At 47.5% G+C, this 22,389-nt stretch overlaps 1 protein-coding gene and 1 long non-coding RNA gene across 5 annotated transcripts; one reads left to right on the plus strand and one right to left on the minus strand.

The window, feature by feature from the left end:
- Window positions 1-2,415: 2,415 nt before the first annotated feature.
- Window positions 2,416-8,475, minus strand: LOC132660151 (uncharacterized). Its single transcript, XR_009601399.1, has 2 exons — window positions 7,562-8,475; window positions 2,416-5,831 (listed from the first exon to the last, which is right to left on the minus strand). It is a non-coding gene; the product is annotated as an uncharacterized LOC132660151 (long non-coding RNA).
- A 76-nt stretch (window positions 8,476-8,551) lies between these two features.
- On the plus strand, window positions 8,552-22,238 carry KIAA1191 (KIAA1191 ortholog). Of its 4 annotated transcripts, none has more exons than XM_027971464.3 (9): window positions 8,552-8,767; window positions 9,774-9,886; window positions 10,126-10,212; window positions 13,187-13,365; window positions 16,233-16,362; window positions 18,340-18,464; window positions 20,419-20,525; window positions 20,676-20,818; window positions 20,928-22,238. In XM_027971464.3, the coding sequence occupies exons 3-9, from the start codon at window positions 10,185-10,187 to the stop codon at window positions 21,134-21,136; spliced, it is 921 nt and encodes a 306-aa protein (XP_027827265.2). In that variant the 5' UTR covers window positions 8,552-8,767; window positions 9,774-9,886; window positions 10,126-10,184; the 3' UTR covers window positions 21,137-22,238. The 4 variants fall into 4 exon arrangements, with proteins under 4 accessions (XP_027827265.2, XP_004010238.3, XP_027827267.2 ...); XM_004010189.5 differs by having other exon boundaries at window positions 16,236-16,362; XM_027971465.3 differs by having other exon boundaries at window positions 8,744-9,173.
- The last annotated feature ends 151 nt before the right edge of the window (window positions 22,239-22,389 follow it).

Below are 22,389 nucleotides of genomic sequence, written 5' to 3' on the forward strand. Positions count from 1 at the left end.
CATTATTGTGATGGTTTTGGCTACACATCAAAATGAATTGGCCACAGGTATACATGTGTCCCTCCCATCCTGAACACACATCCCACCTCCCTTCCAACCCTGCCCCTCTGGGTTGCCTTAGAGCAGGAGCTTTGGCTGCTCTTAAGCAGGGTTTTAAAACAACTGTGTACTTAGTGACCCCAAATGATATTGTACCTTAGTGTCTCTTTTTATTCCATTATCTGCTATGTAGGGTTTTTTTCCTTTCTTTTTTTCTATTTTTGGTGTAATTGCCGCTTCCCTCCTCTCACTCTTTTCCGAGTTCTGAGTTAAGGGGTACATAAACATCCGCTTCTAAATTGATACGGTTCCCCACCGAGTGCAGGCTTTCCTAAATAGAGCGCCTGGCCTAGAAGAAAGAGAAAATGTGCCAAATAGACATTTCCAACAGAAGTACTTCCGGCGGTATATGTTGGAAATGTCCTGTCTTCTTTGCTGGCCGTCATCCGTTTTTCTTAATTTCACTTTATAGCAGTCAGTTGTTGACTGCTTAACAGTCAACTGTACTTAGAGCAATGACAGTACCACTTGGGGGAAACTCATTTTAAAACTTTGTTTTGTGAATTTCTTTAGCATGAAAAAGCAGTGTCCCTGATAAATGAAATAGATACAGGAAGACTTCCATGGCTGCTCACCCGAATTCTTCAAAAGCTTCACCGGAAGGCTTGTATGTCTGAATTTCTATAGCTTATAATTTGTTCTTGTGATTCCACTGCCACTCTGTTTCTACTTGAAGAACTTTTTGCAAGGTGGTGTTCTGCAGCAATACTGGAGAATACTGGGTCTTAATGGCAACCCAGTCCGGTACTCTTGCCTGGAAAATCCCACGGACGGACGGGCTTGGTGGGCTACAATCCATGGAGTCGTGAAGACTGAGCGTCTTCATTTTCACTTTTCACTTTGGTGCATTGGAGAAGGAAATGGCAACCCACTCCAGTGTTCTTGCCTGGAGAATCCCAGGGACGGGGGAGCCTGGTGGGCTGCTGTCTATGGGGTCGCACAGAGTCGGACATGACTGAAGTGACTTAGCAGCAGCAGCAGAAAATTTGATGATAGTCCATGATCAAAAAGTTTGGGAAATTCTGCCTTCATTCCAAATACTGTTTTTAAAAAAAGTTATAGAACTTTTCAGAGTATATTTTATGGTAGTGTTAATAATAAATATTTAAGGGTGAATATTGTGTGCAGAATTTTCCGTACGTACTTGACCATGGAACTGTTTTATCTGTTTTGGGACAAAGGCTTTGTGGAACTTGCTTTGGGAAAATTCTGATATCATGATTTCATTTTTCCTCTTAATAATAATTCTGTGGTTTTGCTATCAACCAGTATATAATCTTTCTCTTCCACTTTTATTTCAAGGGTGTGGTTATCTTGAATGTATTGATAGTTGGTAATTCACTACTTGGTCACTAAACTTATTTCTTTATTGGGTTATAGAAGAATTATGAAAATCAGACACAAGAAATACCCAATTCATTACCAGAAACTAGTGTAATCCAATATACTTTGTTTACAGAAGTCTAGAATGGGTACCATACATTTCAGAAAGATTGATTTTAAAACTTTAAGTTATCTCATAGATTGACTTGCGGGTACCACCATATTTCCCTATTATGATAATTAGGTCTTAGTATATTAACATAAAGGACAATCACAAGTGTAAACCCCAGCATATAGAAATGTGTGAGGATTTTGGTGGTTGTTGTTACAGTGTGTTTAGGGTGCTACTGGCATTTCTCTATATAGAAAAATTAATATCCACTTTCCATTTAAAATTTAAGTTTCTTGGACACTTGGTTTCTAATTTTATAACATGGGCCTTAAATTTTTTCTCCCATTGAGAAGATAAAAATGAATGTATCTCTTTAGCTTTCTCTTTAATACCCATTTATGTGTGGGTTACTCTTGGCACAGAGGGAGAAGTTAAGCTGCTGTTGGAAGCAAACAATGTGACTTACATTTAATATTTATCTGCCCGGGGATGTTGTTGGATTAAGATGTTGAAGAGAGTTTGGAACTTTGTTTCAGAGCTGTGTTCTCCATTTGTTGTTCTGCTCACATATTTTAAGCTCCACCTTCTTTTAAGGGTGCGCGTGTCACGTATCAGTTATCGGGGGGAGATAAATGTTTCCTTGTCCCCCTTCACTCCACTTTATGAATAAAACTTCAAACCACTTTATTAATAAGATGCTTTTGAAGATCTTAAGAATGTTCTTTTGTTTTTGCTCTCTTTTTAAAAAAAAATCTCACTTTCTTATACATTTTGAGGACATTGAAGTTTGTTTTTCTATGTGCTCAATCACTATTTTTATTTTGTCAAAAAAGCGCCTCATTTGGCATATGTTAAAAGGAATCAGTTGACAAACTTGGATGTTAGATTGTACATATTCATTGAATTTAATGCAACATGTGGCTCAGTGATTATACGTTAGTAATACTGTTATTCTGTTCCTCATATTGACAAACTCTGGTACTGTAAGTCATTATTTCAAGAAGGTATATGGTAGTCACAGAAAATTACATTAAGTGATTCATAATGCAGGTTGACCCAAGTCTTTACATTCAAAGACTGCCTTTATTAACCCACATAGTTGTCCCTAATCCTCATTTCTGCCAGCTCCTCCCATAAACTTCCTGCACATTAATCTTAGAAAGAGTGATGGATGGTTTCTTTTTTTCTTTTATGTATAAGGATTCTCATGGAGAGATGGGTTTTAGGGTCTCTAAGGTCAATGCAGAAGGTGGCGATCTCATAGAGACGAGACTGTTTCAGGGAGGGAGAGGCAATTCCTTAGGAAAGCACCGCGTTGGATCCTAACATAACACTTCTTCATAAGTCAGTTTCAGTTGTATTATTTTTCTTCCGAAGTTTGTTGGAGCTGTTTGCTGTTTCTGTAGTTGAACACTTAGATTTGGAGTGCATGTTTGTCTTTTAGCCCTAGAATCACCCTAGTACACGTGAGATCTCAGCACACACTGACCGAGGAAGCAGAAGACACATTCCGCATCTCACACTCGCTGACTTCAGGACTTAACTCGTTCAGGGAATGGTGGACCTCATTATTTAGTCTGGAGAAGGAAGTGGCAACCCACTCCAGGATTTTGCCTGGAGAATCCCATGGACTGAGGAACCTCGTGGGCTACAGTCTATGGGGTCGCAAAGAGCTGGGCACGACTGAGTGACTAAGCAGCAACAATTATTTAGTTAGTATTCTATCTCTGTTTGCACAGTGTAGAGATGAAGTCATATAAGTGAATCCTGTTTGAATTCACATAAATTAAAGTGTCACTCTGTTCGATTAACTGATGACTTATTTACACTTTGTCCCTTTTGTGTCTTTCCAACTTATGCCTTCAGAATCTTCAGGTTCTCTTGTCTTAAAATTTAAAAGTACTACCGGGAGATGGTGATGGACAGGGAGGCCTGGCGTGCTGCGATTCATGGGGTCGCAAAGAGTCGGACACGACTGAGCAACTGGACTGAACTGAACTATATCTATTAAAGAAAGGCTCTTACCTATCACCAGTCTCTTACTGACTTATGGGATTAGAGCCTGTGAGGAGAGAGAAAAGTTTCTTAAACATAAACTCACTGGTATTCTGTCTTTGTCAGGTAAGTATATTCTTATAAAAATCTTGTAGGTAAGCAAATATTCTGTGTGTCCTAGTGAAAAAAAGGAGGGGATAAGATAGTATAGATTTAGGTGTTAGGTGTTAACTTTTAAAGTGGGAGGAATGTGAGTATCTTCACCTAGTTGGTGCCAATTTGAGGAATTCTAATATGATTCCCTGTTTTCCTTCCAACTATATTGAATTGGGTTCTGTTGCTGCAAGCCAAGTTATTCTAATCGAATTTAGATTCAGACATGACTGTTTCCCATGGCTTCCATTCTTGTAGGTTTTATTTATACTGCTTTGTACAGTAAGGGTTTGCCTTTATTTATATTCACAGCATTAATCACCTATTAATTTTTCATTTTAGGTTATTAAAACATCACATTCATTAGTATAATAATTAGAAAGTCAGTTATCCTCCTAAGGACCAAAACATTTGAGAACAACTCTGATATTTAATTTCTTATATTTTAAAAGGTCTGGCTGAAGATTTTGATTTTTGTCCCCATGTTAATATTGTTGTAGGGAGGTTTAGACTTATTAAATAGGTGTGTGTCCTGGAACAAGACATTTCTCTGGATCCTAGTGATTTCTACCACCCAGCTAAAAACTAACTGTATTACATTTGGTAGATAGTGGAGAATAAGGCAAAGGATTTGAAGGTGGCATTGATATGTACTAAAAACAACACGGGCTTTGGGATCACACTGTTTACCTCTTGGGGACTAGCTAAAGAATCTCGAGCAGGTTACTTACCTAGTTGAGACTTAAATTCTAGTCTGAAAGTTTGGACAATAATAGCAACCTTTCGAGGTTTTTCTGGAATTAAATACAGTGCACGCTCAGTCGTGTATGACTCTCTTGCAGCTCTGTGGATTGAAGCCCGCCAGGCTCCTCTGTCCATGGGATTTCCCAGACAAGAATACTGGAGTGGGTTGCCATTTCCTCCTCCAGGGGATCTTCCCGACCCAGGGATCAAACTGTGTCTTTTGTGTCTCCTGCATTGGTAGGTGGATTCTTTACCACTGCACCACGTCAGAAACCCTTAAATACGGTCAGAAACGTTAAAGCATCTATTGCAGTACAGCACATACATATCTTAAGTTTCTAAAAAAGTCTTTCCAGTTTAGGGCAGGAGACTAGAAATGCCTAGCTCTTTATAAGGCCGTTGTTAAGTTTTGCCAAAAGTGAAACTAGTTGTGAAAGTAGAAGGTGTAAAGAAGATAATTCCTTCCTCTTCTTTTTTTTTCTTTTTTTTTAAAAATAGTCTATTATCTTTAGGATAAATTTAGGAAGAAAATGTTTAAGGGAAGATTCAGTTCAGTTCAGTCACTCAGTCGTGTCTGACTCTTTGTGACCCCATGAATCACAGCATGCCAGGCCTCCCTGTCCATCACCAACTCCTGGAGTTCACCCAGACTCACGTCCATTGAGTCAGTGATGCCATCCAGCCATCTCATCCTCTGTCGTCCCCTTCTCCTCCTGCCCCCAATCCCTCCCAGCATCAGAGTCTTTGCCAATGGGTCAACTCTTCGCATGAGGTGGCCAAAGTATTGAAGTTTCAGCCTCAGCATCAGTCCTTCCAATGAACACTCAGGACTGATCTGCTTTAGGATGGACTAGTTGGATCTCCTTGCAGTCCAAGGGACTCTCAACAGTCTTCTCCAACACCACAGTTCAAGAGCATCAATTCTTTAGCGCTCAGCCTTCTTCACAGTCCAACTCTCACATCCATACATGACCACTGGAAAAACTGTAGCCTTGACTAGATGGACTTTTGTTGGCAAAGTAATGTCTCTGCTTTTGAATATGCTATCTAGGTTGCTCATAACTTTTCTTCCAAGGAGTAAGCGTCTTTTAATTTCATGGCTGCAATCACCATCTGCAGTGATTTTGGAGCCCCCCAAAATAAAGTCTGACACTGTTTCCACTGTTTCCACATCTATTTCCCATGAAGTGATGGGACCAGATGCCATGATCTTCGTTTTCTGAATGTGAGCTTTAAGCCAACTTTTTCACTCTCTTCTTTCACTTTCATCAAGAGGCTTTTTAGTTCCTCTTCACTTTCTGCCATAAGGGTGGTGTCACCTGCTATCTGAGGTTATTGGTATTTCTCCTGGCAATCTTGACTCCAGCTTGTGCTTCTTTCAGCCCAGCGTTTCTCATGATGTACTCTGCATATAAGTTAAATAAGCAGGGTGACATAGATCTATTAAATGTCCTTATTGAATATTGTTCTTTGGTGCTAGAGACCTTTCCCTAGCTGTTTGAACCAAGTGAAAAAGGTTAATAAAGCTCTACAGTAAAACAATCTGACTAAAAATAAAGCTGCATACTTAATGGAAAGCCTGGCCCTTTCATTATAAGTGGGAGAATATAACTGAATGTTTGATGAATGCAGAACTTTCATAAGATTTGAGACTATACCAGTTCAAGTTTAAAATAAAGAGGAAAAGAAGTTCAAAATGTATAGATCACCAGATGAGAGTATAAATTATATGGGAAAGTGTATATAAAATAGAAATTAAAGAGGTTGTGGGCATCCTAATGTCACATCTATACTGAAGATATAAAAAATTAAAGTGTCTTCCAATTTTGTATTTTTAACCAGAGAAAAGTTGTTTTCTGTGAATACTTCTGTTTACCAAAACAACCATTGACTTGGTTCTAAAAGAGTTAGATTATTTAAGTCCTGGAAGAATTTCATCTGAAATAGTTTTAGCAGCATACAGTATCAGTAATTATGATATGAAGTCAGCATAATCTTCTAAAACTGGTTTGATATTTGCTTAGTGCAGTTTTACCCAATTATGTTAGTGACCTTGAGAATTAAAAAAAAAAAAAAAAGTCGCAGCAGTGTCCTGTGAAAGAAGTTTCTATAACCTGAAGTTAATTTAAAATTACTTATGATTGTCACTTATTTTGGGCTCCTAATAAAATCCAGTTACAATTTTAAGACCTGGCAAAATTCAGTTAAAATTTCTATTTGCTTTATTCAGAGTACCAAGGAGTAAATTTTCCCCCTAATTTGTTTATGGAGACCTACTTTTCATAAAGGACTTAAACAAAAGCATCTTGGGTCAAGGATTTGCATAAAATATTCGTTTCTCCCAATGCAGTTAAATGGATGCTCTTTCAGAAGATGTTCTTGCTTGCAAAGATGGTCATAAAGTCATGCCTATTCCCATATGGAAGAAAATTTGTTATATGAAAAAGCTCAAAGGTTTAGGACAACCTGGGGCAGTTTTTTTGAGGAAGCTTCAAACAGCCCAAGAAAGAAAGGACTCTTTTGAGGATGAGAGTGATGCAGAGGCTTCTTGGAACAAAAAGATAAGCCAGAGGTCAAAGGGGAAGACTTGAGTTAGGTAGGGCTTGCCTAGTGGCTCAGCTGGTAAAGAGTCTGCCCGCATGCCAGAGACCTGGGTTTGTACCTGCGTTCGGACGATCCCCTGGAGAAGGGAAGGGCTACCCACTCCAATATGCTGGCCTGGAGAATTCCATGGACTATCCATGGGGTTGCAAAGAGTTGGACATGACTGAGGGACTTTGACTCACTCACTGAGTTAGGTAAAAGATGGGAGCGGTGGTAACAGGAGTGGGTGGCTCAGTAGCTTTGGCCCAAGGGAAGGAATGTGGGGAGGTGAACTTAGATAGGTCACCAGAGGTCCCTTCACTGATATGAAGGGATGTGGGATGTTATTGGCAGAGGGGAGTCACTGAAGTCTTCATAGGAATCAGATAAAGACGTTTCTGATTTAAGAATATCAGCATGACCACAATGTTCTGGGTAAATTTAGGGTAGGAAGAAATTGTGGGCAGTCGTTTTAGGATGAGATGGCAAAACTGAGTGAAGAAAATTATACCTATCCTTACATCACCTGTAATTGCCTAAGATAAGATTCACCTGGAGAGCTTTTAATTATTGCAGATTATCGCGATTTTCATCTGCGAGTGGTCACCCCAGTAGGACTGGCATCTGACAGGGAATTGATCATTTTAAAAACAGTTCCATGTGGTTTTATCTCCAGATGGCTGGGGAAATGCTGAATATTCATTGGAAGGACTGATGCTGAAGCTCCAATACTTTGGCTATCTGATGGGAAGACCTAACTCATTGGAATTGACCCTGATGCTGGGAGTGATTGAAGGCAAAAGGAGAAGGGGGTTGCAGAGGATAAGATGATTAGGTAACATCACCAACTCAATGGACATGAATTTGAGCAAACTGCGGGAGATAGCAAAAGACGGGATCTTCACTGGCCGTAGTGTATGCTGTCCCAAAGAGCTGGACGCAACTTAGCGACCGAACACCACCACCACCACCTAGAAGAGGCAGGCGCTGCTTGCTTCCCGTTTTGGTCCTGCTTACAAGTATGAACCCTGCTACTAATATGAACCCAGCAGTTCCTGGAAGAGGGTCCCTGCTCACTTCAGGTCTTCTTAGTCAAAGTGCCTTCACATCTCTCTGAACGTCAACTTCCCTAAATGAAAAAGGTTTGAGAGTGTCACTTTACCGTGCTATCTCAGTCTGTCCTCAGCCTGTCACAGGCCCAGGCATAGAATTCTGGTCAGTTCAGTTCAGTCGCTCAGTCGTGTCCGACTCTTTGCGACCCCATGAATCGCAGCACGCCAGGCCTCCCTGTCCATCACCAACTCCCGGAGTCCACTCAGACTCACATCCATCGAGTCCGTGATGCCATCCAGCCATCTCATCCTCTGTCGTCTGGTCAAAGGGCGCTTTTCTTCTGGGAGCTGGCGAGTTAGACACACGGAGCCCTGAGCCCAAGACCGTCAGTGCCCGTGGTGATCCCGGGGCTTGCCGGGTCGTGGACTACCACTCCCAGCATGCTCCGAGCCCCGCCCTCATCCTGCCAGGTCTCGCGTGAAGTGACGCAGCCTCGGGAGAGTTTATCAGGGAGGCTGCCGGCCGCTGGTATCCTGTTCTCCCTCCCAGGTTGGCGTCGGGGACCCTCTGTGTCGCCACAGGCACAGCGCCGCTCACACCATGGCTTGGATCCGGACTGCGCAACAGCCTTTCGAGAGACGTGGGTCTTTGGAGCCTCTTTAGTCCCGGGCCGCAGGCAGCTCCGCGGCGGCGGCGGACGGAAAGGTAACTGGAGGAGCCGGGCCTGCCCTCCCGGGGGCTCGGGCTCCGCTGTTTAGGACGGCCTGGCCCCCGTCCCCGCCAGGCCCGGGCCTGGGGCCTCGCGCTGCCCTCCCTCAGGCGGGCTTCCTCAGGCTCGGAGCTTGGCTGGACCGCACCGGGCGGCTTTCGCTCCGCCTTCTGTGCGGGGGGGGCGGCGGGTTCCTCCCACCGCGGGGTTCCTCAGCGATGACGCCCCCGCGGCCCCGGCGCCCGGCCCCGCCTCTACCAAGCCGGCCTGGTCCTGGACCACCCTTGCCCGCCTTCAGCTCCCCAGCCTCCTCCTTGCCTTGCCCCGGGAAACCTTCATCTTGAGCCAGCCCCTGCCCCTAATCTCCGTAGTCTTCTTAAGCCTCGCTGGGTGGAAGAGGCGGTGAGTCAGCCCAGGCCTTTCGCCTCCTGGTGGCGTTGTCTTGCCTCTGGTAAAGGAGAAGTCAGAGCTCTGCGGGGCAGGGGGAGGGCCGGGCCCCGGGAAGTGGAAGGGGAGGTGGCCTTGTCGGAACGCTCCCTGGCCTCCGAGGTTGATGGAGCTTTGGCTTCTGCGATGCTCTTTACGTGGTTGCCGTCTGAGCTTCATCACGGTAGGGGGGCCAGTGTAGCAAGTTGAAAGCTAATAACGGCTTCCTCAGAGCTTTGCCTTACAGATGGGCCACTTATCTGTGACCTTGGACAAGTCACTTCTCCTTTTTAGTTTCTTCTAAAGTGGGAGTAAACAATGGATTGCCCCAAGGGTTAAAACACAAGATAAGCGTTGTCTGAGTATCAGTCAGTACTAGCAACAAAGAATGAATTGATTGACTTGATCCCTGGCCGCTTGCTGTGGGTCAGGTTATTTTGACCCTGAGCCCTAACTTACTGAAAAATAAAATGAGTATAGTATCTCTTTTTAGGTTGTTGTGGCAAAAACATGAAATACAGGGAGATGTTTGGCAGACTCTGCAGGGCTGTGCCAACGCTGGTTATTTGTTCTCAGAACCTCTGGAATGGATGGACTCTTCCTGAGCAGTTTCGCTAATTTGCAGCAGCTGGACAATGCTCCTCATTGATAGCTGTCTGTCGGCATAATCGTCGCATCATCTCTCTCTGGTAAGGGGACCTTTTCACTCTGCATGGCGTCTTTGTCATATCATGGGTGTTAAGATCAGTGACGGGTACACTGAGTCCTTTGACTCTATCCTTTTTTTTTTTTCTCCCTTGGCGTGTCTGTCACTCATCGGCTCTTTATGTGTTAAAGCCATAAAACTCTGTGTGCCTGTTGAAAGAACAGCATTGGAGCTAGTCTTCGGTGTTGCCTGTAAGAAAATACCCTTTGTTATTTTTATTAGGTGGCGGGGAACTCAGCTCAAAATCTGTGTAGGAAAAGCGCCTGGATCCCAGTCTTTCAATGGCTTCGAGACAACCAGAAGTGCCTGGTAAACTTAGTTCTTTTTGATAAAGTTATGTTTTACCCTTTAAGGTTTTAAACTAGACAGAAACCACTTTTTCTGAACCAGATGTTAATAGTTACTCTCTGCCATTCAGACTTACTATTTAAATGATGCCAGTCTGTTATCTTATTAATATAATCCTATTAAATGATTAGTATTATCTTATTATCACATTAAATCTTAACATATTATCTTATTAACCCACCCAGGGTATGAACGCAAAATCTAACTTCGACCCAGGGATGGAACCCGGGGCTCCAGCGTTGCAGGCAGACGCTTTACGCTCTGCACCACCAGGGAAGCCCCGTTGCGCTTAAGCATATGACAGATTTGTCAGTTTCTTACGTATCAAGTCAAAATTCAGAATAGTTCTTGTACCAAAATGACTAAACTCGCCCCTTTTTTTTTGTGAGGAGGAGGTAGGAGATTGGGAAGAATGAAAGTCAAAGCAAAAAAGACACCAGCCTGATTTCAAGGCACCTTGAACTTAGTTATGAGAATATTCACTGCAATTAGTGAGTCCTGGGTTCTTTACAGGGTGGTAATTTCTGGGTTAGTGAAGCCACTGATCCTTCCTTGGACTGTTTCAGTGGGAGTGGTTAGTGATTTTTAAAATCTGAATCACTCAATTTTTAAAACAAATTTAAAAATCTGTTCATCATCATCCTGGCTGCACTGGTCTTCGTTGTGGTGTGCGGGCTGCTTTCTCCAGTTGCGGCGCCTGCAGGCCTGCCTTGGTAGTTGGGGCACGGGCTCTCCAGTGAAGGTGCACTGGCTTCGTTGCCCCATAACGTGTGGGATCTTAGTTCCTGGCTAGGGAGTGAACCCCTGTCCCCTGCCCTGGAAGGTGGGTTCTTAACCACTGGACCACCCGGGAAGTCCCTGAATCAGTTTTTGAGTCTCAGTATAGGTGATAGTGCCTGTCTCTCAGGGTTACTGTGCAGGTCAAACATCAAATAAATGAAAATTGTGAATCAAAAGTTAATATCGAATAGTTACTTACTGCCCAGAAAAATTTTTGTTTTCTTACTTATGGGAATATGTGTGAAAGTCGCTCAGTTGTATCCGACTCTTTGCGACAGTCCATGGAATTCTCCAGGCCAGAATACTGGAGTGGGTAGCCATTCCCTTCTCCAGGGGATCTTCCCAACCCAGGGACCCAACCCAGGTCTCCCGCATTGCAGGCGGATTCTTTTCCAGCTCAGCCACTGGGGAATATATTTCCTCATAAATACTACCTGACTTTATTATTTTTAGGAAGGCTATTGGGATGTCTTTAAGATGTTTGTGAAATTGCTCCCAAATTAAGTGGAGGGATAGGAGTCTCCCCTCTGTCTTTCGGTACGGATCCATCCTGAGTCTCAGCCTCCCGTCAGCTTGTGCTTGTTTGTCTTTCGCTGTGGTTGTGCTGACTGTAACCTCCCTGTGGGCGTCTGGGCCCCAGGGTTGCATGCACCAGGTTGCTGCTTGAAGGGTGGGGAGCATGGAGGGTGTGAGTGCTGGCTGGTTTCACCTCATGCTTGCTAGTGGGGTGTTTAAGATCCGTGCCTCAGTTTCCCAGGCTGGAAAAGGGGAAGAATATCTGCTTAATGAGGATTAGAAAAGATGAGGGATGCGTGCTTGACAAGGAAGGTACTTGGTAATTGTTATTTGCTTTTGTGTGTGTTTTGAGTGAGATAATCCACATACTATACAATCAGCCATTTTAAAGTGAACAGGTCAGTAGCGATCTTTAGTGTAGTGACAGAGTTGTGCAACCATCACCACTGCCTAACTCCAGAATATCTTCTCACCCCCAAAAGGAAGCCTTGTCCCTGCAGTGGTCATGCCTTATCCCTGCCTTGGCTCCTCCCTCCACCCAGTTCCAGGCAACTACTAATCCTCTTTCTAAGGATTTGTTGGTAATTGTTACAAATCATAATAGTAAGGGTAACTGCTTGTCCGACTCTGTTTACATAGAATGTCTTTGCTGGTTTGGGACTTAACTGCCACACAGGTTGATGTTTTGGAGAAAGTGGTTGTGTAATTATAGCAAGAGGAAAATGTCAGCCTGAAGGCAGGATCGGGCATTAGTCCTGGTTTGAAAGGATCCGCAAACAAAGTGAACTTTGCTCCCTGGTCTGGTAGAGCTGAGCGCGCCCTGGAAGTGGGAGCCTGGGTCAGGGTGGGGCGTTCCAGTGGGCAGGAATAGCAGGGTCAGCTGGTAGTGCTTTGAGAGAACAGTAGCCAGTAGTTTCTGGATGGACATTGCCTTTGCTCTTTTGAGTCACAGGGAACATTTGAAACTGTTTTGGACGCTGCTGGACACCCAGTGTGCCCAGCACGTCATATTGCTCATTTTCTGAGGAGATGTAGGAAAGGCAGGATCTGTCACCTCTGAGCCTTCACTCACTCATCTGTAGTATAAAATGGGAACAAGACTTCATGCTTTTTTTGGGGGTGGGTGGTGCAGGCCATGAGGCTTATGGACTCTTAGTTCCCTGACCCTGGATTGAACCTGGGGCCTCAGCAGTGAAAGTGCCAAGTCCTAACCACTGGACTGCCAGGGATTCCTAAGACTTCATATCCTCAGTTTTGCCTGAGTTGAGATGCTTGGGATTGCCACGGGGTGATGGCCTAAAGAATACAAGCTTTGAAATCAGGTGGGTTTGGGTTTTGATTCCTTACTGCACTTTGAAGTTATGTGACCTGGCTCAGGTAAATTGAATTGTTTGGTTTCCTAATCCATGAAGATGGATTAGGGCCGCTGTGTGGGTGAAGTGGAGAATCCAAAGTGGCAGGCCGAGAGGAACGGCTTTGTCCTGTTTCCTTACCTTGCCTGGGTTAGCTGTTCTAGAACCAGCTGCTATTGCTTTGTCCCAGAAGTGTTTCAGAGCCTTCCTGCCTACAGACAAATTAGTTTAAAGCTACCAGTATGTTCAGCTGGTAAACCCATCCTGACCAGTGTCTCTGTTCTTAGCTCTTGAGCCTAGTGGGCCTCTAGGCAAGATGTCCCTGCCCATCGGGATGTACCGCCGGGCATTCAGCTATGATGATGCCCTTGAGGACCCTACACCCATGACTCCTCCTCCATCGGACATGGGCAGCATCCCCTGGAAGCCAGTGATTCCAGAGCGCAAGTATCAGCACCTCGCCAAGGTATCTGACCCTGCCGAGTGCCGCTGGCAGGCCCAGCCCCTTCCTTCTCCTTCCTCTGCTCCTGAAGCCGCCGGTGGCTCCCAGCACCCAGCGAGTGGGGCACCCACTCATCTTTGTACATGTTAATGTTCCCTGTGGGGTTGGTGGGCCTCTTTTCCTTTATCATTTTAAACTAGCGTGGCCTTGTCTTCTCTCGTTACCCGCCCCTGCCGTTTCCACAGTATTAAGTCCAAGCTCCTTAGTCTTAGTCTGGATTTGCATGGTCCTGGTCCTCTGAACACCATGCGCCCCACATGCCGTGATCCAGCCTTGCCAGTTTCCTGAGATTTCTTGTGCTTAATAGGGTGTTGGATGCCTCTCAATCTCTGCTTGTCACTGCTCCGATTGCCTGGAACAGTCCCAGTCCCCGTCCTGTCCCATCTGCCTGACAGACGGCATCCTTTGAGTCTTAGCTCGATCTCAGTCTCCTCTGTGGTCTTCCTCTGTCCTCCCAGTAAACTGTCCCCCTGCTTTGCAGGTCTCCAGTGTCCTCTGGACCCTGTCAGCATCCCTGCTGTGTTACGGCACCCTCCATTAGCATCCTGGGGGCAGGGCTGCGTCTGATTTGTACCCCTCTGCAGCATCTGGTGGAGGGCGTGGCAGATGTGCTGCGCTGCTCCTCGTGCGGTCCTGTCTCAGGTGCCCGTCCTGTGCCGTCCCCGGGAAGCTGCCTCCCTGTTGGCCCTCCTGCCGCAGGCACACGCGCGGATCTGTGCTCACAGCCCTTTGTGCAGCTGGGCTCATGCTTCTTACATGTTGGCTGCAGGCGTGTTATTGGAGCCTCTGCTTCCTGACTGTCTATTCTCACCTCTGACTTCCCACGACCAAGATGCCAGAAAGTGGTCCCATTGCCTGAATTAGCTGGTGCTTCTGCTGCTGCTAAGTCGGCATCAGTCGTGTCCGACTTTGTGCGATCCCATAGACAGCAGCCCAACAGGCTCCCCCGTCCCTGGAACTCTCCAGGCAAGAACACTGGAGTGGGTTGCCATTTCCTTCCCCAATGCCTGAAAGTGAAAAGTGAAAGTGAAGTCACTTAGTCGTGTCCAACTCTTAGCAACCCCATGGACTGCAGCCTACCAGGCTCCTCCATCCATGGGATTCTCCAGGCAACAGTACTGGAGTGGAATGCCATTGCCTGAATTAGCTAGCCTTGCCCAGTTCAGGTGACTCCTCCTTACCCACACCTGCGGTCGCGCTGCACTGTGGGGTCGTGTGACGGCTCGGGTCCTGAGGGCAGGTAAAGCCCCTGTGTAAGCAGCCCTGGGGGTGAACCCCGAACAGCCTGTGCCCCCGCCGTGAGCCTGGCCTCACCCCTGAGGCAGCGTCTCATGTGAGAGATGAAAATACTTTTGTCATGGAGCTGCTGTGGGGATTAAAGAAGAGATAGCAGGGAGGCTCCCATCTTCTGTGTGGAGCCAATGCTGTGACTGGCTCCCAGCCCGCCTCTCTCGGTAGAGCCGTATCTGAGCCTTCCTTTCTAATGGGGGTGCCCCACTCACCCGCGCCCGCCCTGTCAGGCTCTTAGAATGGGGTGCCTCTTGCTGTCGCCATGAAGGAGTCCCCTGCAGCTCCAGGGCGCATTCCCCACATTAGTCATCTACCAAGATCTGACCCAGTCAGCTACTGAGGTGGAAGCACTCTGTAAAAAGTGCGGGCAGTAGCAGGAGAGAAGGGCCTGGCAGCGGCCGGTGGCGCCACAGCAGCAGGCTCCCGGGACTGGAGCAGGGGATAATAAGCGCGGCTCCTGATGGGGCTTGGGGCTTGGGCGGCCCGCCACCCTCTGCATCTGTGAAGGCTCCTGCCTGCTTCACGAGGCAAAGAATGTGGGTCCAGTCTTCGGCTGTGCCCCAGCTGGGACAGCTGACATTTGGAACAGCCGTTCTCCACGGGGAGCCCAGCCCCACTCTGCGTGCATGCTTCCGCTGGTCCTAACTCTCTACGCCCTAGGCATCTGCGTCCCCACCCGCAGCTGTCCTCCAAGTGAGGAAGCAGAGGTTTATTTAGGTTTTACTCGAGTTAGTTAGATTGTGGCTGAGAAGTTTAAATCCTGTTTTGTAACAGGGACACATTTCAGTACTTTCCGTCTACTCCCCTCCTTTCTGACCATATTTCCTCTCAGCTCCTTTGGAGAAGCAGAGAATAAGGAGGAAGCCCACTTCTCTGCTTCCAGTCAGCGCCGAGCACCGCGTCAGGTGCTGAGCTGAGGGAAGGCAGCATGCTCCAGCTTGCTCGCATGAAAGACGAATTGCTATGGAGACTTTCTGGTGTGTTTTAAAGGACCATTATTGGACCTTTAGAGCCGTGGTCCAGAAAGTGTGGTCTCGGGACCTGCAGCAACAGCATCACTTGGGGGTTTGTTGGAAATAACGTTCTTGAGCCCCTGCCCAGACCTCCTGAATCCCCTCTGGGTGGGGCCCAGCAGTTGTTTAACAAGCCCTCCAGTGGATGCTGGCGCTCGGCAGGGTTCCAGAACTACTTAGTAGATGCAGTGGTTAATCGCGCAAAAGCAGGGATGGTGCTCGGGACACAGTCAACGCCTAGTGATAGGTCTCCTCTGCGTCCTTAGGGCGTGGTAATATAGTGTACTGGACACAGTCTGGGAGGACAGTAAAGCCCAGGGCTTCCGATTCTGGCTCTCCCACTTCTATGAGTATGTAAATACAGGCTCTCTGTATCATCTCATATGTGCTGTCGCTGTGCATCATCTATAGCTAACCAGGTGGGGATGACAGCCCCCTTCACGTGTTTCCTCACAGATCTGATTGCTCCTGAAGGGGGGGTGAGGCTGTGACTCTGTGTCTGGCTCACACGCCCCCTCCCATCTTGAGCAGGTGGAGGAGGGAGAGCCCAGCGTCTCCCCGCGCACCCCGGCCCCGCTGCCGGCCACTCACAGTGCAGAGAAGGCCCCTGTGGTGAAGGCCAAAGCGACCCATGTCATCATGAGCTCTTTGATCACAAGTAAGCCTCTGCGCCCTCGGAATAGAGTCAAGTGGGGCGGGGGAGAGCTGAGTCCCCGCAGCCAGCTGCTAGGGGCTCTGCATGCCCGCCTGCCTCAGTGTCTGTCCTCAGCAAGCCCCGCCGAGGCCAGCCTGAAAAGGCGGGAGATTGACCCAGTGCTCAGGATTGCGGTTCATTCGGGGCACTCCCGCTGCTCTGTTGCTACAGCCTTGCTTTCCCCCGTCCATCAGTGTGGCCTGGGGCAAGTTGCCTTAACCGTGGCGGCTGTTCCCCCTCCAAGAGGTGGGGGATCTGGCCCGCAGTAGGTGGCAGGGTTAGATAGCACAGTGCTCAGGGGCCAGGGGCTTCTGCTGCTGCTGTCTCAGGCTCTGCTAGAGGAGACCCCCTCAGGCATCACCCACCTGCCCTGCACTTACTTTTTTAAATTAAATGGCTCAGAGTTGTTCTTTTTCCTGGACCTTGAGGCACCAGTCTTTAGTCTTAAGAATATGTGATTTATGGTCCTGATGAGACTAGAAACAAGATAGCCTGAATTAGAAACATCCTGACAAGTTCTCTAAACTCAGTGGTTCTGGAGGGTCCTTGTAGTTGCCGTGGGAGGTTAACAGTTAATAGATACAGAGCTCTGCTTGTCCGCAGCAGCCTCTGCTGGGGGCAGGGCACGTTGGAGGTCAGAAGCCCTTGTTTATGAGCTCGGGGAGGGCGCCAATTAGTCTTGGGCAATTCCTGAAGAGCTCACCCAGGAACCGAAAGTTCAGACTCTTACCTGGACTTAGTTTCTTATTCACACAGAAATGCACTGTTTGAATCAGCAGCTACTACTTGTATTTTGCAACCTTGAGAATGTGTCCTGGCAGTGTTAAGAAGCTTAGTCATTGTTCTTTCTGAGCAGTAGAACTTCTTTATTGAAAATACAGGTTACCAACAGCATAAAACATCGTAGAACCCCAGTATATATTGTTATCACTCAGATACTTATTTGGCTTAGTTATGTCCACCTGTAAGCATATTTTTACATAATTGTAGGTATAATAAACCGTTTTATTTTTTCAGCTAATACTGCCATAAACTTTTGATGTTGGTATAATCTTAATTTTTTAAAAAAGCTGCATTTAAATTAGTGTATTCATGAAGAAGTCCTTTCCTGCTTTTAAAATTTTCAGGTGACTACCTGGCAAGACTGGAAAACACCTTTATACATTTAGTGTGTGTCTGTTTTCCCTTGCTTCTACTTCTGATGGAAATAAACTAGCCTCTTGGAAGGGGAAGAACTAAGTCCTGAAGGGCCTGTGGCGTCTGCACTTTTGGCCCACAGCCGCCACATTCTCACCCATGAGGGGTGTATTACGCAGAGTGTGCAGGTCAGGCAGAAATTCCAGTCGCCCAGGGCGTCACTGACACCGGTGATGAGACGATCAGATGCTGTGCCAGGCCCTGTGGCGGGCAGCTGCGCGCACCGTGGGAAGCACCGCGTCGGTAGACCTCGGCCAGTTCAAGGCACATTCTCTCGGGTTCAGATCTAACTGCTACCCTGGTGCCGCCTGGCCTAAGCGTGGCCTGGTTTCTCTTTGGGCAGAGGTCTGAGAGAGGGTGGTGAGGCTCTGAGAAAGCTTTGTGTTGGAGAGCTCGCACTGTCTCTGAATGTCCGCTGCCTTCTCTGTGCCGCGTGTCTAAATATGAATAACAGAAAATGTCCTGGGGTACAAATGAGAGGACAGTGAGGAGTGTTTCCCTGGAGTTTGGCCGGCTGTCTCTTTAGGAGTAACCTGCTCTTTAGCTTGTGTCAGGGGGCTTCCTTCTGCTCAGAGACGCTTTGTGGGAGATTGAGAATTGCTGCCATGACGCCTGTCTGGGGGATCCTCTCTCAGACAGCCAGTGTGAGCTCTTGCTCCCGGGGAGAATGGTGGCTATGTTATCTCCCCCAGGTTGCGATGGGAGGTGGGGGATGGCCATGACTATCATGTCCTCTGTCCCCAGAACAGAACCAGGAGAGCATTCATCGTTTTGAGCAACAGGCAGGGCTGCGAGATGCCGGCTACACCCCACACAAGGGCCTCACCACTGAGGAGACCAAGTACCTTCGAGTGGCAGAAGCACTCCACGTAAGCTTGTTCTTAGGAACTGAACACACACAAACCCTCGTCCTCTACAGCCTGAGCGCAGCTGTGGTTCAGGAGTTCCCGCTCAGCTAGTTGGGGGTTGAGGAGAGTGGTGGGGAGAGACTTGAATGAGGAATTTAGAGCTGGTTTAGTCCCCCTCCAGAGTGGTTGCACTTTAGCTGAAAGGTCCAGGGCTCTCAACCTCGTTTCTGCTTATCTGCCTATAAAGCTTGGGTCGGAGGGTCAGATGAGATTCTGGGCTGATCCGTGTGAGCACGTGATGAACAGCAGAGCCAACGTGGGTCACTCTGTGCTAGTGAGTGACCGAGGGTGAGAAAGGAGAGTTGGGAACCTCAGAGGTAACACTGGATGGGAAGGAGTGTCAGGTTCTAATTTAATTTTAAAAAAATTTAGATAGTGTAGAATTGGGATGTTTCTGCTCTTTGATTTTTAAAATTGGAACAAATAAAGAATTTTCAGTAAGGCTTTTGTTGTTTAGTCACGAAGTCCTGTCTGACTCTTCACAACCCCATGGACTGTAGCCCACCAGGCTCCTCTGTCCATGGGATTTCCCAGGCAAGAATACTGGAGTGGGTTGTCATTTTCAATTTCTCCAGAGCATCTTCCTGAGCCAGGGATTGAACCCATCTCTCCTGTACTAGCAGGCAGATTCTTTATCACTGAGCCACCTGGGAAGCCCCTTCAGTAAGGTTTATAATGACCAAATGTATCAGTAAAATAGTTTTAAATGATTTTCTTTCAGGGACTATCATTTTATAATTAATGCTGCTTTTAAGATTTATCAAGCACTTATATTCACTTCATCTTATTAATCCTCTGACATAGACTCTATTATCCGTGTTTTGTAAATGAAGAAACAGGTTTAAGGTTATGTATTTAAACATCCACAGTATCTGAACTCAAATCTCTGGATACCCTATTCCCTGTGGATTCTTTCTCATATTCCAGAATCTTCTAAGAATTTGGCTCCTGAAGGGGCTTACTCGGAGGCGTGATATACAATATATAGAAGGAGGAATAATGTAGTTAGTGGCCTGTGGCAGAGATACAAGACACTGTAGACGATGGTTGCCTTTTGTAATGGGTGTCCCGAATGATTTTTGCACACACATAAAACTGTGCCGTGGGGGAGTCAGGGCTGGTTTGGTGTCCAGCTGAGGCTCTCAGACGAGACATGCTTTTGGAGGAGCTCCGTCAGCCTTTGACACCGACAGCTTTCCAGGGTGCCATTCCAAACTCACGTGCCCAGTTCACCCCATGCACCCATGGAGCTGAGTCCGGCACATCTTCTGCATCTTGGTTGCAGAACATGAGGATGGCTGAGATGCCAGCTCACATAGCTTCCCATGCTGAGGATGGAGAGGATTCACACGTGGGCACTTAAGCGTAGCCTGGGCATTGGCATACTAGCCCCGGGGCATGGAGATGTGTGGAAGCCTTGGCCCAGGAGCAGTGAGACAGGCAGGCTTGTCTCCCCGGAAAACTGCTGGTCTGTGGTTAGGCATCTGTTTACTGCACCCAGAGCACCGGGTGGCTGGGTATGGGAGGGAGAGGCTCACAGAGGGAGCGTTGAGCTGGAGAGAGTGGTGCGCCGAGGCTGGGCCTAGGAGAGGCAGGGAGGAGCGCTGAGGAGGGCCCACGGCGGGGCTTCTGGCTCCTCCACTTACTGGCTGTGAATGTGTGGAAATCAGAAGCTCTGGTGTGAAGTTAGTACAGAGATGTTTGAGATGTATTTGATGAAAACATGTTTTTAAAAGACGGCCTTTTACCTAGCACGGCAGAGCCGGAGAACATCTGTCCTGTAACCCAGAGGGCGCGCCTGCGGACATGTCCTTTTCCTGAAGTTAGAGTGAGGCAGGTTGTTTGCACCCTAACTTGGCTGTCTTGTATCTGCTCTGACTTTCACAAAGTCTCTCTTCTGAACCCATGTGAGCAGAAACTAAAGCTCCAGAGTGGAGAGACAGCAAGAGAGGAGAGGCAGCCAGCGTCCACGCAGTCCACCCCGAGCAGCAGCCCCCAGGCCTCCCCTAAGCAGAAGAGCAGGTGAGCACCTCACCAGCCCCAGCAGCCGGGGGCTCAGCCCGAGGCTTCCAAGTCAGGGGCGGGAGCTGGCGGCCCCTGGCCTCAGCAGGGAACACTTCTAGAGCTGGAGCAAAAGGATGTGTTACCTGGCATTTTATCCTTTCTCTTCAGAGGCTGGTTCACTTCTGGTTCTGCCACAGCCTTACCTGGCCCCAGTCTTAGCACCATGGATTCTGGAAGCGGGGATAAAGACAGAAGCTCAGCTGATAAATGGAGCCTCTTTGGACCGAGATCCCTCCCGAAGTCTGAGTCAGGTGGGGCACCCTCTTCCCTAAAGAAAGCAGCGTGGTGGGCGTTTGACCACGTTTGCTGGTAACTGCCGACAGATCTTGAAATTGTCTGCTCTGTGGTTTCCTTCTGCAGGAGGCTTTGCCATCCAAGCCTACAAAGGAGCCCAGAAGCCTTCTCCAATGGAAGTGATGCGCGGACAAGCCACCCGGAGGACGGAGGAGCCAGCAACGTTCAAGCCGCCCAAGATGGATATCCCAGTGATGGAAGGGACGAAGCAGCTGCCGCGGGCCCACAGCCTCAAACCCCGGGACTTGAATGTTCTCACACCCACTGGCTTCTAGAGCTTTCTGTCCCGGGGGCTCTGCATCGAGGGTATCGAGCCCAGCTCCCTTTACCTTGGCTCTGACATAGGAAAAGTTTTGTCTTTGTGAAAATCAGACTGAGGCTAGATGGAGACATAATTGGTTTTTGCGAAACATTAGTGCAAAGCTTGTCCTTGTGTGGAAAAGCCATTTTGTATTGCTTTAACGTTAGACTGAACTTGAGCAGTGGTGTATGGGGACCTCCCCAGAACTTGGGCCACTGCTTACTAGGTGACTGTCTGCGTTGTTCCAAAACCAAGGCTTCAGGATTCCTTCACCACTGTCCAGGTGCGCGTGGACAGACCATGGCGAGGGGATGTCCGTGGGCTAGTGCAGGCAGCTTCGGCCCTCACGGCTGTGCTGGTGCTGGTGCTGGGTGCTCCGGTCTGGTCAGTCAGGGAACCCAAGGCCTGCTTGAGATCTGGGTAGGGCTAGGAGCCAGCCCCGGCAGGGACCCCCCGCTTGTGCTGGCACCGGCGTCTCCTCGCGTCCTGGGGGACCTCGTGGGCCTGTGTCCCGCAGCCAGCCCTTGCTGTGGGACCTCTGGGGCCTGTGCTGTGGGAGGGGTGCTTCTCTTCTGCGTGTCACAGAACAAACACTAGTCTTAACACATCCTTTGTTGCACTTTAAAGTGACATTAATTTAGCTTCCATTTGCTGCAGTTGGAATGTAGTCTTGAGGTTCATGGGAAACTGCTGTCACTCTAGTTTGATTTTCTTGCTCAGGCTAGGGCTTCGAAATTTTTTTCCTGGGAGGCAGAAGAATTAAAAAATTTCTGTATGCAATCATTTTCCCCTCAAATGAGCCTCATGCCTTCGTAAACATACCTCGCTGAGGAAGGAACTGGGGAAGCCACTCTCTCATTTCTCTTCACTGTACACGTGCAGCCACTGTCTTGAACACCGTCCGTTCCTGCTGTCTCTTGCTTTGGACGGTATTGTGTCTACACAAGGAGCCGAGCTGACCTTCCCCCAGAGACACCCTGGAGTCTCAGATGATCAGAATTAATTTATTTGTGTCTTCTGTTATGCTTGTATCTCTTACTTGTTTTGACAATAAAAATCCGTACTACTTTCTCAAATGTAGATGGAAGTTTTTTTTCATTAAGTTACTCCATTCTGCCTGCTCAGTCATGAAACCTAAGCATGATAAATTTGATATTTTGAAACACCATTGCCTTTTTATTGTATCCTTTTAACATCAATCTTTTTGCAGCACACTCAATACTTTTG

Source organism: Ovis aries, chromosome 7, assembly GCF_016772045.2.
Source record: "Ovis aries strain OAR_USU_Benz2616 breed Rambouillet chromosome 7, ARS-UI_Ramb_v3.0, whole genome shotgun sequence".
Lineage (NCBI taxonomy): Eukaryota > Metazoa > Chordata > Mammalia > Artiodactyla > Bovidae > Ovis > Ovis aries.

Excerpts from the sequence above, each read along its gene's own strand:
- KIAA1191 (XM_027971464.3), top strand. The coding sequence starts at position 10,185 with ATGGCTTCGAGACAACCAGAAGTGCCTG. Across the intron at positions 10,213-13,186 it reads GAGACAACCAGAAGTGCCTG|CTCTTGAGCCTAGTGGGCCT; the intron begins GTAAACTTAGTT and ends CTCTGTTCTTAG. Across the intron at positions 16,363-18,339 it reads CATGAGCTCTTTGATCACAA|AACAGAACCAGGAGAGCATT; the intron begins GTAAGCCTCTGC and ends CTCTGTCCCCAG.